The sequence below is a fragment of the Apium graveolens genome, chromosome 8 (assembly GCF_009905375.1).
Source record: "Apium graveolens cultivar Ventura chromosome 8, ASM990537v1, whole genome shotgun sequence".
NCBI classification, from domain to species: Eukaryota; Viridiplantae; Streptophyta; class Magnoliopsida; order Apiales; family Apiaceae; genus Apium; species Apium graveolens.
Window position 1 is genome coordinate 22,498,081 of NC_133654.1, and position 17,325 is coordinate 22,515,405.

At 37.0% G+C, this 17,325-nt stretch overlaps 4 protein-coding genes across 4 annotated transcripts; 2 read left to right on the forward strand and 2 right to left on the reverse strand.

The window, feature by feature from the left end:
- Positions 1-2,360: 2,360 nt before the first annotated feature.
- On the forward strand, positions 2,361-3,036 carry LOC141679388 (ubiquitin-like-specific protease ESD4). Its single transcript, XM_074485890.1, has 2 exons — positions 2,361-2,654; positions 2,740-3,036. Exons 1-2 carry the CDS (start codon positions 2,361-2,363, stop codon positions 3,034-3,036), a joined length of 591 nt encoding a protein of 196 aa, XP_074341991.1.
- A 2,892-nt stretch (positions 3,037-5,928) lies between these two features.
- LOC141679389 (protein FAR1-RELATED SEQUENCE 5-like) lies at positions 5,929-6,375 on the reverse strand. Its single transcript, XM_074485891.1, has one exon. The coding sequence runs from the start codon at positions 6,373-6,375 to the stop codon at positions 5,929-5,931; it is 447 nt and encodes a 148-aa protein (XP_074341992.1).
- Positions 6,376-9,484: 3,109 nt separating this feature from the next.
- LOC141681001 (E3 ubiquitin-protein ligase RDUF2-like) lies at positions 9,485-10,831 on the forward strand. The gene has a single exon (XM_074487065.1). The coding sequence runs from the start codon at positions 9,583-9,585 to the stop codon at positions 10,663-10,665; it is 1,083 nt and encodes a 360-aa protein (XP_074343166.1). The 5' UTR covers positions 9,485-9,582; the 3' UTR covers positions 10,666-10,831.
- A 4,906-nt stretch (positions 10,832-15,737) lies between these two features.
- Positions 15,738-16,467, reverse strand: LOC141678107 (small polypeptide DEVIL 11-like). The gene has a single exon (XM_074484349.1). The coding sequence runs from the start codon at positions 16,241-16,243 to the stop codon at positions 15,944-15,946; it is 300 nt and encodes a 99-aa protein (XP_074340450.1). The 5' UTR covers positions 16,244-16,467; the 3' UTR covers positions 15,738-15,943.
- Positions 16,468-17,325: the final 858 nt, after the last annotated feature.

Below are 17,325 nucleotides of genomic sequence, written 5' to 3' on the forward strand. Positions count from 1 at the left end.
TATTTCGAATGTATTGTGAACTTGGTGTTTATATATGTGGTGATTGTTTTTATTTTGTACGTTGTGGTGTTTTTATTGTGGTGATTGATGAATTTTGTTGGCAATATTTTCAGGTATGGATAATTTTGATGATTTCGGGAATATGTTGCTGAGTCCTAACGCGCATAATATTATTTGGGATAATCGGTATCACGTCAGTGAGGATGTTTGGGATGGTGCAGGGAGAGATGAGTTGCAGAGCTATTCGGGGAACAAGTCATTGCACTTGTGGAAGTTAAGGAGACCACAGCGGGAATTGCTACACATGCTTGGGTTTGGGATTTTTGCAGACCCTGCTGTTGTCTTGGCTACTGACACTCGGTTGATATCTGCTTTGGTGGAGCGTTGGAGACCTGAGACCAACACTTTCTTCACGAGGCAGGGGGAGATGACTGTTACATTGGAGGATGTATGGTTTATTTTAGGGGTGCCAGTTCAGGGGGATGCGCTGACTTGTGGGGTGATAGAGAACAAGGCGGCGTATTTTGCTAATAATTGGTTTGAGCCTTTGACCGAGGAGGAGGTGAAGGAGGCTTTGTATCGGAATAACATCAATCTGGGGTGGTTGTTTGAGAGATATGGTGCACAGAAGCCTGAGAAGCACAATATGAGGGCCACGGTTGTACATACCAAGGCGTATCTGCTATTCATTATGGGTTGTATCCTCTTCCCCAGCATCAACCGCTCTTTTGTTCATGTTCGGTATATGCACCCATTGATTAATATGCGGGAGATTCCTTATTATGCTTGGGGTGCAGCTGTGTTAGCTCATATATACCGGGGTTTGGAGATTGCTGCAAGGAAGGGCAGCAAGAGCATTGCTTGTTGTGTCTGAGTGTTACAGGTTTGGTCTTACGAGATATTTCCTCGTATTGGCGTGCCTTTACGATCTCCCGGTCAGGAGGATTATCCGGTTGCTGAGGGATGGGCCTATGTTAGTGATACTCATGTCGGGGTTTTGAAGAAGCGCAGGATGTCAGGCCCTCACCACAGCTTACCGTTCTATAGGGGTGAGTTTGATGGTGTTGCTGGTGATGAGGTGGTCTGGAGGCCGTATGCTAGGTTCGAGGATGTTATGGACAGCGAGATGATACAGGCACAGTTAGCTGGGTGCGGTCGAGTTCCCCTTGTATGTTACGACGTGGTCGAGTGGCAGCATCCGGACAGCGTGTCGAGACAGTTTGGTTCTAGTCCCCAGATTCCACGGGCACCGGTGAACATGGTTGGTTACAGGGGGGCTAAGGATGCCACGTTTGCAGGGGAGGATTGGCTGGTGCGGTGGTTTATTGATATTGGCAAATGGGTCAGGTTCTGTTCAGATTTGGATGGCCTTGTTGATGACTCGGTAGACATAGCTTTGGAGGCTGATTACATGGCGTGGTATGCTGATATATCTCGTATGCGCATAGGGAAGCCCGATCCACAGCCTCAGCAGCAGTACAAGACGAGGGAGTTGTATGATAGCCTCGAGGGCTATGAAGTTGTAAGTGTTTTACAAATATGCATATTTCACATTACACCCCCACACACTAAAAAATTTGCATTCACACGTATTTCATCTTGATGATATGATATCCTTGTGGAATTAATGAAAAAATGTTTGCTTGTTTTTGTTTGTAGATGGTTGTCGGGCTTAATTTGTTGAAGCAGCTGGATGCTAGGGTTCCTCCTGAGTTTGTGGAGGAGTTTGGGAGGATTTCTGCTACCTTCCTCACACCATTCTCTCGGTTGATGAAGAAGATCAAAGGACCCGCCTACAGACCTCTCACATTTCAGAACATAAAATCAGATTTCATTGCACCTTTGGCTGACGACTTTGACATTCCAGCCATTCCTGCCCAGGATGTCGTTGACATGACACAGCCATCCCAGCATGTGTCTCAGCCACCCCAGGCTATTGCCTCATCTAGTAGGCCCGCGAAGCTTGCATCCCGCAGGATGAAAGAGGAGAAGTGGAGTATCACTAAGAGTCTCAGCATGACAAAGAAGAATGCTATATATTCAGATTGGGGATGGGGCTTTGGGATGGCGCCAAGGAATCCCGGTGGTCTTAGTGTTCAGGACTATCACGTCCATGCATCAGCTATGCAGAGTCTGGCTCCAGGAACATGGGTTGATGACAGGATCATATACACTTATATGGTATTGTTCGTTGTCTAATATATTTTAGTTTTTGCATTTATTTTACTTGTTGCATTAATTTTACTTGTTGCATTTATTTTACTTGTTGCATTCATATATACTTGCAAGGATTGCTAAGGACTCGGGAGGAGGAGATTCACACTGGAGGTATATGGGAGAGGAAACCCGTCTATTATTTCATGGATCCCTACTTCATGGTTCTTGGGAAAGGACATGTGAAGAAAATCAGAAAAGCATCGAGGGTCGGTGGAGATACATTGCAGAGGGCATGGAATAAAGCATTACGTAGCTTTACCGGGTTTTCCAGTGCTACTGTTGGTCCTTCCGTTCTCGAGGCGGACTACATATTCATCCCATGTTGTGTCGGAGATGTGCATTGGGTTTTGTTCATGTTCGGTACTAGACGATTTGAAGGTCTTATCATAGATTCAATGAATGACGAGCCGGATTATCGTGAGGATATACGAGTAGTGGTATGTTCCTCTACTATTACTGTCTTCTATATAGTCCTTACCAATTGTATATTATATTCATTCTCGGATCATAATTTCATTGCAGTCATGGTTATTGCCGAGGCTATTGCATATGGTACACCCAGTCGAGGGGCTTGACCCTACTTCAGCCGAGGTCCTAGCTCTACCGTCCAGGCCAAAGCAACGAAACTCTAATGATTGTGGTGTTTATGTGATGAAGTACATGGACTACTTCACACAAGGATATGACTTAGCCGAGGTACCGAATTGGTCGCAGGAGGAGGTGGATACCTTTAGGTATAGGATAGCTAGGGAGCTTCAGCTATGGAAGGCAAGGGGGATTCCCGGGATTCGTATGCGTAGGCGTCACGAAGCTTCGTAGTTGAATTTCATTTGATTTTAGGTTGTCGGATTATGTAGTTGGATTTCGTTTCATTTTAGGTTGTCGGATTATGTAGTTGCATTTCTTTTGATTTTATATTATCGGTTTACGTACTTGGATATCATTTGATTTTATATTGTCGGTTTTATTTGATTTTATTTTGGTGGATTTTGGATTGTTTTGGATTTTGGAGGATTATTTTGGTGAATTATGCTTGATTTCGGAGGATTATAGGTGTGTGGGATTTTTGTTGCCAATTTTGGTGAATTTGGTGGATTATAGGTGGTAAATTATGCTGGATTTTGTTGGCAATTTTTGTGGATTATAGGTGGTGAATTTCTGTATACAGTCTGCATTACAAAAAAATTCCTGCCCAGCCGCGGAAATTTTCCGCGGTCCCTCTTTAGCCCAACTGCGGAAAATTTCCGCGGTCCGTCCCTTTGGTTTTGTTCCAGCAAACAGAGCAGAAAAACAGAGCAGAAACAGAGGCATGCATGCAAACCTTCTGTTGAAATTGCTTATTTTTTGGAAGTTAGTCCTAAACTAACTTCCACTAATCCAAACCACTCTCAAAAGTCTTAAAATATGGTAATGAGTGATTTTCAAAAAAAAAATTCATTTTTTACATTAAATTGAAAATTCCTTAAAAAGTCAACAAAAGTCAACGCTTGTCCAAATATTGAAAAAAACCTTTCAATACATTTCATAACAATTTGTAATGTATAGTTCGACTTGTAAATTTTACTTTTCAATCTCAAATTTTTAGGTACACTTTCAATCTCAAATTTCATACTTTAATTCATAGAAAATTCATATAAATTCATATAAAATTCAATGAAAATACATAGATTCGAATGAAAATTACACGATGAATACAGTCCACTAAATTTTATGAAATATATTGGTCCTAACCAAAAATACCTAGTATATTAGAAAGACCACCGGATAACCGGTGTTGAGCAACTCCTTGCGTAGTATCCACGAAGCATGCAATATTGTAGAGAACAAGTACACAACCATCACGGATATGGCCTTCCGTAAGTTTCCAAGGGTAAGGGTTGGAGTCGTTCCAAATGGTAACGGGAATCGTATTCGAGCCATCGTAGAGATGAAATCTTGCAAAACATGTCCCGCGTTCCCTCTCCGTCCCTCCCGTTAGGTGTGAAACCCAACCCTTCACATATTCGATGCGTATTTGGTCCATATTACAACCCTCATGAGGCCTCAAGTTTACAATATCGGCAATCCGATCACATTTAACAAGCTTACCGCCATTCCATCCGGATTTTTTCCATTTTCCATCGGGCGTGTTGTTGCCCAAATTCAAGATCGGAAGGAAGTACGGATCCGGATGAGAGTTCACCAATCTCCACGGTTCAGTACCCTACATCCAATTGCATGCCTCGGTCCAATTTTTGGCCCTATAAGCCTCCTCATCGGGTGGGTACAAGTCCGTTTCCTCTTCCTCCACGTGGGGCGGCTCGTCATTGTCCACAAGGGGCATCAACTCGGCACATGCATCTTCCATCTCACTAAAGGTTGGTGAGACCACATCTTCCTCGTCATTGTCCTCATACCACGAGTCGCTTGGTAGGGAGTCCGAGAATGTGTTGCTAACGTGGGAAACCGAATCACAACTATGATCGGAGTTGTTCTCACCACTATACTCGCTAGTCATGCTACCTATCACAATAAAACACAATTATATGACAATAATTGGCAATTATATGACAATAAAACATAACAAAAAAGAAAGCAATGTTAAACACTTAAAATTCAAATCAATTTAAAGATTACAACATTCGGTTACAAAATGGTACACCACTAATTATATTGCGATTCTTGAACATTTTTAAGATCTTCTAGTCTACTAGCACACTTCCTTTTATCATGGCCTTCCATTTGACAATAAGTGCACCTTCTTGGCGGCTTCTCCTTTTTACCAATCGATTGTAGTGGACTTTTGAAACGAACGTCCTTCTTCCTCCCTTTAGTTTGGGACATCATAGGGTCAAGAATTGTTTCTTCATGAGCACTTGCATTTGGAGCTTGCGAATTGCTTTCGTAAGATTTAATTCCATCAACGCTCATTTTTTCGAGAATTGGTATTTCTCGATTCATCACTCCAACGGCATAATCATACCGTTCCTTGGATGCAGTGCTACTTTGACAAAAACTCATGGTTAACATTGTCATGCTATTAAATCGATCGGTTGAGGTCATCTCATGACTTTGTCCAACATCCAAATTGTAAGGCAACACACCATCAACTCTATTGGCATGCATTGTCCACCTCCGGTTTATGTAATACGGGGGAATTTCCGAAACCCGTTTCTTAGTGAAGACCGCCAATAGGTGTCTACAAGGTAGCCCCGAATGTTCAAGCATTCTACACGTACACATTCCCAAAGAGCTTGCTTTCTCAAATGCCACAAAATAAACATTTCTTCTCGTAGGCTCGGACATGGGCCTATAACAACTATAGTACGTATAAACATCCCCCATTCTCTCCCCTTCTTCACTAGCTCGTCGGTCTTTTTCAACAAAGTATTTTGAAGACTCAACCAATTCATCTTGAAATCTTCTAAACATTTCCTTAGTGTAGATACAAGAAGCATGATACTCCAATGTGGTATACAATTTCATGGGACGTTTTAGATTAATGGTGACATAATCTTCTTCCTTCTCCCTCATGAATTGCCTTGCCAATGCTTTTTGGGCATTTTCAATAAATTCCTTCAAACCCGTTGCCGAACTCACATACTTATCAAAGAAAGAATTCATCCCCTCACTCCTCGATGTACTATTTTGAAACGCCGAAAATTTATTTCTAGTATATGCAGGAATCCACTTGTGCTTCAACTCATATAACCCCTTTAACCATTTATGATCTTACAAGTGATACTTTTCCACAAACGACGCCCATCTAGCTTCAAAAACACATTCGGTGAGAGATTTATAAATGCAATTGTTGAAGTCCGTCTTGAATTCCGGAAAAGCCGAATAATAATGAGCTAATTTCTCCGGGAATTTGTTACTAATGTGCCAAGAACACAATAAATGGGTAGTATTCGGGAGTACAACCGCAATAGCGCTTGTCATGGCCTGATCTTGATCCGTGATTATAGTCAATGGAGGATTATTCCCCACACCTTCAAGCCAAGTACGAAGAATCCACTCAAAAGTCGACGCGTGTTCATCCCGCATCAATGCAAACCCGAAAATTACCGATTGATAATGATGATTGACTCCGGTAAATGGGACAAATGGCATTGCATACCTATTTGTCCGATAAGTGGTATCAAAAGCCCTAACATCGCTAAAATTTTGATAAGCCATTATACATCTCGGATCAATCTATACTAGACACTTCAAGCGATTCTCTTCATCGACTTCGGTCCTAATAAAATATTTAGAACCACTTTCTTTATTCAACCTATGCAACAAGTCCAACCCCGCTTGGGCGTCACTAATCTCAAACCTTTTCTTCCTCTCGTCTCTTAACACATTCCTAACATGTTGAACATTGAAACCAACTTTGTCATTACCTCCATGAATGTTACCAATCACATTCATCACTTGACAATTACGAACCCCCGAACCATAAAGCGTTTTTATCAAACTACGGGTCGCGGTGTTGACATGTCTTTCTCGTTGTACCAAATTCATCTTACTAGGGGAAACAAGACCGTGGTTGTGTACCAATTCAAGGCTAGTTACCTCCCAGTGACGTTTTTTCTTTTGATAATTGACATATATCCTCACCTTGCACTCGCTTTTAGGAAGAACCTCTCTACGCCGTTTATTTTGACTACTCTCGGCGACGACACTTTTTCCATAAAGCCTACAAACATATAAACGACCATATATCTCGTTGTCTTTATTACGATGGCTAACTTGAATTTTAATAGCAAATCCATTTCATAAAGCATAAGTCCTAAAAAAATGACCGGCCTCATCCACACTTTGAAAAATTTAATTCAAATATGGAACTCCCCCCCATCAATATTTTCATACAAATTTGCATCCTCTACATTATCATCTTCATCCTCACCCTCAACATTATCACTATCATTTTCAACCTCATTTTCAACCTCATTTCCATCACTTTCATCTTCAACATCAACCAAATCGTCGTCTAAATTAATAAATTCCTCATTTCTATCTACAAAATCATCATCTTCAACATATACAGGGGTTTTAGGTTCTTCACTACTATTTAAACTATCAAGATGTAAACTACAATCAATAGCCTCTTTTTTTTCATTTTGACGTTTATGACGAAACATACGAGCAAATAATTTATCCGCCATGAAAATGTGAAATTTAAGACAAGAAATATGCCTTGAATTGACAAAACAACTTGAATTTCTTGATGAAAATGCCCCAAAATCGCCTAAAATGTAAACTTGGAGAGAGTAGAATTTTTCTTGAAAATTTTGGTGTTTTTTGTGGTGAAATGAGGTGCTGTTGGGATGCTGGGGAGAAGGGGACAACACCCAACCGCAGAAATTTTCCGCAGTTCGTCCAGATCAACCGCGGAAAATTTCAGCGGTCCGGATGCCATCTCACCTGTTAATCCCCCATCCAACGGCTGATAAATTGTTTGTCAACAAACTTTAAACAGCAAACGGTTGCTAAAGACCTGTTCCCTTCACAAATTGTCACAATCACTGCCTTATAAATTCATGTAAGCTTCCGTCTTCGATTTAATGTCGATAAATAAATATGATATTATGACCTTTATCTTTATTTTAGAGAATTATGTATTTATAAAATTGTTAGAATCTATCAATCATAGCGTACCATATTATAACATACTTCAACACCTTGTTTTTTGTTTTTAATTTATTTTTCTGTTTTAGTTTCGCTTTCTTTATTTTTTAATTCATTTGATGTCTAAGTCTTTTATCTGTTCTATTATTTTCTATATCTATATTTTTGTAATTTTGTTAGAGTCTTTGTCTATATTATTATTTATTTTAAAATAAGTAATACCAAATGCATTGATTTCTAATAATGTTTGTTTCAAAGTTCTGTAACAAATTTTGATTTTTTGAAGTTTTATCTCTTGATAAATATTTTATCTCAAACCAATAATTTTGAATATCATATGTCCAATATTAAGAATTAATAAATTTTAATTTAATACTATTTTAAATGAGAATCAATAAAATTATGTTATAAGATTAGTTGCTAAAATAAAAGTAATACGAAAAAATGACATTTTATAGGGTGTTTTAGGGAGTTTTTTTTTATCATATATAACCCGCAGCCGCTACCTTTGGGTGCGTACTGGCTAAACCCTACTGGCTTACACAATAACCTGCAAATCACGTGAACCAAGGTAAATTGCATTTAAGCGTTTAAAAGACATAATCATAAATTCTCCTCCCATAAAATTCGAACATATAACCAAGAGAATAGTTATCCACTATTTAAACAACTGAATCAACTCTTGCGGATTTCTCTATAATTAGAATAGATAGTGTTAAATATATGGAGATGCAAACGAGAATTGACCAAAACTTAAAAGTTTTTTTCATCTTTATTTATGAATAAACCCCAAATTTAAGCACGGGCAATATTAGTTAATTTTAGCTTCAAATTTATTATTTAACCCATCCAATATAAACCGTTTGGTTGGGACTAAATAAGTGATTTTGTTTTTTTTTAAACTGAAAAACATATCCATAGTTTTGATTTTTTTTTTAATATTTATCCATTAAATTACTATTTTTATAGCATTTTTTAAAAAAAAAATAAAATTTCTAAATTTACAATAGAACATTATTATACAATGTATATTAAAATAAAAGCACATATCTTATTATATCGTTTTCACAATAAATTTTTATGTCGTAGATAATCAACTATTAATTTTAGGGTTGATCATGACTAAAGATGTTCAAAAAATTCGAAACCCGAAATCCGATCCGATACGGTCCGCAAAAAAGCCCGAAAACCCGATCAGGAAAAAATCCCGGCCCCGTTAGGCCCGGCCTGCAGGTCTTAAATGGGCCTACTTTTTTTAAAAAAAATTCAGTCTGGCCCGAAATCCGAAAAATCCGGATAAAAATTAAACTATCAAGTTATTCTAATCATGACACAAGTATCATTTTATTAATTAATAAAACTTTATTTTGAATTCATAATTTTTTTCAAGTATTTTAATTATTATAGTTTAAAAATTTCTTAGAATAACTTGATAAGTTTCAAAAAAAAAAAATTAACATGTTACTTCAATAAACAAAAAGGTCAGCTTATTCAAAATTTGAGTATGATTCTTTTACAACTTACAAAATATAGTATAATTACGAAACTATATATTTTTGGGTATATAAATTTTAACAAAGAAATTTAACAATTTCGTATTCTATAGCATTTTTTACAAAATAATGATTTTACAAAAAAATCATTATTTAACTACTTGTGTATATTGGCAAGATTGCTGGTTTATACTAGTTGTCCTTATTTCCTCAACCCCAAATTTAAACAAAATCATATTTGTAAAATTTCTAGGGTTTACATTTCACACACGCAAAGATGCCTTCTTCTTCACACTGGTGCTATAGATGCAGTCGATTCGTTAGGGTTTTAAATCAACAATCGCTCAACAATCTTTCTTGCCCCGATTGCAACGCCGGTTTTCTCGAATCTTTTCATGACCCGACCCGAACCCGTATGTTCATGATCGGAAATCGCTCCAATTCCGACTACAATTCGACTCCGGCGATTCGCCGGAGCCGCCGAACTGGCGATGATAGGTCTCCGTTTAATCCTGTTATTGTTCTTCGTGGAAATAGTGATGGGCCTGAGCAAGTTGGAGAAACCGGGTCGGGTTCCGGGTCCGGGTCGGGTTTTGAGTTGTACTATGATGATGGTGCTGGGTCGGGTTTGAGGCCGTTACCGAATAGTGTGTCGGGGTCGTTGTTAGGTTCGGGGTTTGATCGGTTGTTGGATCAGTTATCGCAAATCGAAGCGAATGGGGTTGGGAGAATTGAGCATCCACCTGCTTCGAAAGTGGCGATTGAATCGATGCCGAGTGTGGTGATTGGCGATGATCATGTGTGTAGTGAATTGCATTGTGCTGTTTGTACCGAATTGTTTGAGTTTGGGACGGAAGCTCGAGAAATGCCTTGTAAGCATCTTTATCATTATGATTGCATTGTGCCTTGGTTGTCTATTCGTAATTCTTGTCCTGTTTGTCGATATGAATTGCCTGTAGAAACTAGTCAAGTTGAGAGTGTAGAAAATGTGGTTGAGAATAATGACGAGGAGAGTATTGGGTTGACGATATGGAGGTTGCCGGGAGGGGGGTTTGCTGTGGGGAGATTTTCAGGTGGCAGGAGAGGTGAGCGAGAATTGCCTGTTGTGTTTACGGAGATGGATGGTGGGTTTAATAGTAATGGGGCTCCGAGGAGGATTTCTTGGGCTTCTAGAGGGAATGTGAGGAGGGAAGGAGGTGGATTTAGGCAAGTTTTAAGGAGTTTGTTTAGTTGTTTTGGTGGTTCACGATCAATGGATACTAGTTCTAGTTCTGATTCTAGGGTTAATAATAGGAGTAATTCTGTGACTTCGGGACTTAGCAACTCTTCTTCACCTAGACGCAGGCCTTTTGATCGATGATAATGGTGGAATACGGAGATTCTGTTTATGTAATATTTAGTAATTTATTCCATGTTTTTGGGAAGACGTACATGGATTTGAATCTTGTACATAAAAAAGATGAAGACTTAAAGAACGAAAGTCCTCTGTAATAATTCATTTTATTATGCAACCTTATTGAGCAGAAGGTCAGCTGAAAAGTTCGAGTCTTTTTACTGTTAAAGCTGGCTTCTTTCACATATAAGGTACACAGATTCTTTTACATTAAGAATGCATAGTTATGAAATTTTTGAAGGCTTTCATACATTGTCTGTCATCTGTATATCAACTTTCTATATTGTTTCCGTGCAAGAAATCTTCAAGGATTTTGAACTTGTAACTCATTCTATGTTATATATTCTTTATCCAATGGAAGTAAAAAAAAATTCACCTATGAAAGCCTTTAGAGAATATGCCTTTTGAGTTTTGACTTTGCAAGCTGGTTTAATATGAACTGCCCACATGTGCATCTTTCTTGGATCTTGTACTATGTATGTACACTTTACGCCTTCAAGTATTGAATCATATTTTATGCCATTACATTTTATTGTATATTTTAAGATTGCCATTTTCACTACGTCTTGATAGAGAAGAGATTATTCATCTTCCTATGATCCAATTTGTAGCCACAATCATTATAATTTATTTCCCGCAGTATTGTTTTGCTTAAGTTGTCATGTCATTATGTTCTTGTTATATGTCTAGAGAGCATTGATCGAGGAACTTGAGGTCTAGATATTACTGATTGAGGAACTTAAATTGAAGGATTGTACATATACTGTAATTGGTAGTTAGAAGCAGATGAAATGAATTCCTAGTCAAATATGTAAACCCTGATATTGAAGTTTATGTTAACCCATTGTGGAATTCTATGGAACAACCTTGGGGGAACTTAAATTTGAAGGATGTTCCGGCTTACATGATAATTTAACTTGGAGAAAAGATCACTTATATGTATAAGTATGTGTAAATTCGGATAGGAAGTATCAAACATTACAAGTATCTGTGGGACTATGGGAACAAATTGAGGAGATATAGTTATTATATTAAATTAATACTGCAGGCCTACCTATCTGAACTTCTGTACTTGTTTTGAATTAAGAAATTATTTCCAGAGAAGTAATAGAGGGACGGATTAAATATTTGACTAATGGGCTAAAAATGGATCAACATTAATCCCTAATGATTAATTAAGCCAAAATAAGTACAAATTACATATATCTTAGCGGGTATTGTCCCTTTGCAAGGTATTGCAAATGAACAAAGCCTAAGTGTTGATTTAGTGACTGGAAGAAATATAATAGGTGAACTCATGTGATTTTGAGGCAGTGAAATATGATAAGTAAAAGCAGAAGTTGAAGACATGATAATAAAAAATGGATGGTTCCTGGTATGTTTTTAAACGACTGGAATGTGGTACAAGTTCTAGAAGAATTTAGGACAAGGATTAGTAAGCTGTCTGAAGACATATGGAAGAGTAGCCTGGCAACCTTATTTATTGACTAAGCCTCTAATTCACAGCTCACTTACTGTTTATTAGTTATTTGTGGTATCCGCTGAAAGACGGTTATTTCACTAAGCTCCAAATGTGTGTGCCATTTGGTGTTTGGGGGCACAGAAAGACCCCATCTTTTTAAAATTAGTTACTCTCTATTAAAATTGAACACTTTTCCTTTTAGAATATGATGGCATTCTTCTGTCATAGGATGGTTTTTTCCTTCTCAACTCCCTCTAGACAATTCTCCAAATCAGTGTCTCCACAGCACGTAGTGAATGAATCAGCCCACGTACCAGAAAAGTTGCTAAACTTTTGATGGAGAAAACATCAGATATATGCCATAGTCATTTTCATAAGGAGTTTGATTTAATATTACTGGTCCCCTCCCTCCAGCCTCCCCTTTTAAATAATAAGTCTTTGTCCTGGACGGCTGAATGTATTGATACGCACACCCACCTTCCCGGACTTGAGGAATAGGAAATCGCAGAGAAAAAAAACGTAGGATAGATAGTTTGTTTCACCGTGTTTTGTAGGTCTGGGGCGTCTTAGTTAAACTTGGTGTGTCAATAATCCTTGTATCATGCAACTGAGGGTCCTATCTGCATGTAGATGCATGGTGACAGGTTAATAAGGATTCACAGAGGTTTACAAGTCTCTCTTGTTAAAAGGCATAGATCGTCTTCTATTACAGCCTACAGGCAAGCTGGATTGGCCATGATGAAAAAACTTGGAGCCTAATTAGTCCTGCAGCTAGTGCCCATTCTAGACCAGTTCTTTGTTCACACGCCATAGTTCTGTTTTTTTTTGCCAGGTACTCTTGCAATGAAATATAAATTGTCAACATATTAGAGAAGAATGAAACGTAAGCAGGTCATTACCATTGCAAAATAAGTAGTGATTTCTATGTTTCCCAAGTGTAAGGTCTTGCTTTCATTAGTCAAATGAAACGTGATACACCATAAATGCGTAAAACCATCTTCAGACTATTGCAAGAGCAGTGTAAGACCTATTTGTATTTTTGTGGCTTAACTGTACATGAATATACAAACTGGTGGCTATACTTAGGAAGTGCATTTGAAAATGGTAGTTGCCGTCAAATTTTGTAACATAAATAACTGTTCATCGTGTTCTTCAACGCCGTTAATTGGCGGTGGTTTGATGAAATTGAAATGTATGCTATTGAATAAGCTGATTAGTAGTTGTTAATGGTGTCACCATTTTGCACTTTGATAAATTCAATCACCGATCAATAGCATCTTGTGAAGTTCAGCTGCCGAAATATAAACCTCGCCAGTGTAACTAAGTTTTCCCGGAGCGCAAATGAATTGTAGTGTTTGATTCAATTCCAAGCTAGACATTGTAACTTCGACTTCCTAAGTTCTTTTCGTTAATTCTTGTGTTAAATTATCTATCGTGTACATGATCTACTTAATCTAGATTATCAACAACTGCATTATACGGGGATCACGTGAATATAGTAACTAGAATTTAAGAAAGTGAAATAATATAAAAAATCAAAACTTAGAAAAATAAAGTAAACAAACAAAATCAAGACTCTTTGATATGCATTGATAAATTATCGAAACAAATAAGGCCAAATTCTTTCTTTGATAGGTTATAGAAGATTGGGTTACGCGAAAATGCTAATAAAACCAAACGAAAAGGCAAGCTTAAGTCAGTATTTTTCTTCTTTTAGTAATCATAAATTTACTTTGCTAATGATTAATATAAACTTCAAATCAATACGCGTGATATACCTGTCGATTGATAGGAGAAAGTATGAAGTAAACAGTTGAAAGCGAATCCAATTATTGAAAGATGGCACTAAAAATTCAATTCAATTTATAGCATTATTGCGATAATGAGTTAATGACCCACAAAATCCAATTCCATTTAGCACAAATGTTGATGAGGATCTCTTTTACATCGTAAAATATCTTACTAATATTTTCACTAATCCCAATTAAAATCACGCTTTGTAGATATAATCATTTCACACTAATCAAAATCGAAATGGTTACGCATGATACGCCTATTATAATAGAAAAATAAAACGGGCTCCGCTTATGGGTTTTAATTTTTTTTTTCTGAGTCATTTTAACTAATTGGTCAATATCTCTGTTACTCTTCCCGTCTCACACAGGTGATATAACAAATTTAAAACAATTGCATGTAATTTTAATTTATAATTAAAAAATAAAAGAAATATAAAACAAATTTTATGAAGAACAGTTGACAATAAGTTCTCACGGTGACATCTCTTTATTGATATCTAGAATTCGAAACTTATAAAAAATACTGACTTTCTTGATAAGTGTCTGGAGTTTGAAACTTGTTAAAAACAAGAAAGTGATAGTCGATGAATCAAAAGTAAAAATAAAAATCTTAAATCGCCGATGATTCGAAAGGAATTTAACTTGTGCTTAAAGTATAGTAGTACATACTACATAGTCCATCAATCTTTTTTACTTTCCCCTTAAAACTTACTTTATCTTTTACCTATTCACAACTAACAAGTGAAAAGAAAAGAGTAAGCAGCAGTGTGAAAAAGCCCAAAGTTATGGCCTCCCCACTCCACTCCACAGAAAGAGTCAAAGCCTGAAAGTGGTCCAGCAGCCTGTTGTGGTCAAAGATTTTAAGTAACAGTGGGAGTAGCAGCAGCCATATGGTCTTTTTTCCTAGAATTATGTCCCCAGCACCCTTGCACTTGCACAATTCAGATCCTCATTCACTTCACCCATAATATTTGTTACATTTCAATCATTATTTTGTATTTTTTTTTTTTGAAAGTGCCTAGGAGTTCAGTTCAACGAGGTTGCGGTTGATACGATTAAGCGGATTAAATGAACCAACCAAGAAGAGAATTGTCATGAGATACCAAGATAGAAAGCTGTGTATATTTCAGTTTAACCATAGTGGATCTTTTTGAAATGTAGATGGATATATTCATATACAGCTGGTACCTGTTTCATGAAAGTGATGGTACTAGTGACAGAACTCTGGTGAAAGTTTAACCTTTTACTTCCTCAGGGTAAGAATTAATATCCATTTCTGTACAATTTACATAATAAAGTTACATCATCACTATACCAAATTTATACAACTTAAATAATCCATGTTCAAAAATTCAAAGAGAATAAACAACAATGGTAGAAATTGGCATCTTTGTTAGTGTAGCATTAGTATAAGAAAGTAATGAAAAACTCTCCTTTCTCTCTCCCACGTTGATCCAATATTCTGAGACTACCACATATTTTGAACTTTTCTATGCTAACTAGTAATATAAAAATGGTAAAAAATTTAGAGCTACAAGATAATCTATAGTAAATTATTGTAATAAAATAAGATTACTGTCAGGCTAGCACACCGGATCCACACAGTTCTGCACTGCCCACTGCATTGCTTCAATGGGAATCTCTCAATCTATCTCTCTCTCCGCATCTCTCCCTAGAAAGTTTGGAGAAGATTTCAAGAAACACCATCACTTCAACACAATCATCAAGGCTAATAAACATTAAACTGAAATCAATAAAAAACTATAAAAAGTCATCATCTATATAGAGATGTTGATGTTTTGTACTATTTCATTTCTGAAGAATTCTGCATAAACACAAGGAATCTTTATCTCAGAAAGATTTAGACCTCAAAAAACAAGAATCTATAACCACATATTTATATATGTACATATAATGAGTCTTCTTGAATCCTCCTAAACAAGAAAAAAAAACTGACCCAAAAGATAAAATCTGAAGAAAAAAGAAATCAAGAATCAGAAAAATTGTCACGCCAACAAATGAGCATAGTGACACAACGCCTCATGATATAAAATCTAGCTCTTTGTTCTTTAACAAGCCTAGCACACTTTCTTGTGAATGCACATCTTCTTCTGGCAGATGATTGATGATTTCTTGATGAAGATTGGATCATAGTTGCTGAGTTTCTTGAAGAAAATGAGCCTTCTTTTTTTGACAACTTCCACTTTTCATCCAAACATAACTCGGTATTTCTTGTTCCACCACTAACACTTGTACTAGTAACACTAGTAGCTGTTGTTGCAGCCATGGAGAGAGATGGGAGAGTGTGAGAGAGAGAGATGGGAGAGAGTGTGAGAGAGAGATGAGAGAGAGTGTGAATGAGAGAGAGAGAGAGAGATGTGTGTGAGAGAGAGAGAGATGGGAGAGAGCGAGAGCGAGAGCGAGATGGGAGAGAGTGAAGGAGTTAAACTGAGTTTGCAGTGATTGGCTTTGTTGGAGATGATAATTGTGAGGAAAGAGAGTGAGAGAGTTGAAATAAGCAGGGGATACTATTTATAAGAGAAAATAAAATGTTTAAAGTAGATGGGTACGTATGGCAGTGGTTATCACCTGGGCCTTCCATGTCCATACCCTCCAACTTTTTTAGTTTATTATCACTGCCTTTTTTCTCTTTTTGATGTTCAAATTTTTTTGGTATTCTGTTGAAAATGATTCAAACAATTTAAGATTATATTGGACTGTATTTTTTTTATAAAAAGTCGAAAGAATATAAGATGATATGACTTTTTGAAATCTAAGATTCGAAGAGTAAAATTGGATACTACAATATAATATGGCTGGGAATATCAGATTCAATTAGGCACTATTAAATTTGGAAAATATGATAGCATGATTTTGAATACTCGATTTACTGGATTCGAGCGAGTTAAGTTCTGAGTCTGCATTAAACTCAGAACTTGTGAATTGAACAATGAAAATCATGGTTAAATGGAGTGTTTTTTTTCATCCTCCTTCATGAATGCGTTGCTTGAAGTGATGAACTGAAATCATCCAGTCCAGAGGAAGTAAGGACTACAAATCCCAATGAAATTTAAATAAAATTGTCAGTTATTTAACCATAAAGAAATAAACACTACAATAAATGGAGCTGATCACTTAAGGATAAAGGGCAGGTAGTAAATGCAAGTAAAGTAAATCTCACTGGCCTGTAAGAGTGATGTCACTGTTAAAGTTTTACTCAGAGAGGTTAAAACTGAAATAGTAGGTTATGAAGATTGTAAATTCAAGTAATGTGAATTGTCATGGACATTTGAGGAAATATGGCAACAGAATCCGTAGAGGTAAAAGATATATACATTACAGACAGAGTTTATATGTAGTTAGCTTGGT

Bases quoted from the DNA above. Each gene is read 5' to 3' on its own strand.
- LOC141679388 (XM_074485890.1), top strand. From the start codon at position 2,361: ATGGATCCCTACTTCATGGTTCTTGGGAAAGGACATGTGAAGAAAATC. The intron at 2,655-2,739 runs GTATGTTCCTCT...ATTTCATTGCAG, and splicing joins GTGAGGATATACGAGTAGTG to TCATGGTTATTGCCGAGGCT.
- LOC141679389 (XM_074485891.1), bottom strand. From the start codon at position 6,375: ATGGCTTATCAAAATTTTAGCGATGTTAGGGCTTTTGATACCACTTAT.
- LOC141681001 (XM_074487065.1), top strand. From the start codon at position 9,583: ATGCCTTCTTCTTCACACTGGTGCTATAGATGCAGTCGATTCGTTAGG.
- LOC141678107 (XM_074484349.1), bottom strand. From the start codon at position 16,243: ATGGCTGCAACAACAGCTACTAGTGTTACTAGTACAAGTGTTAGTGGT.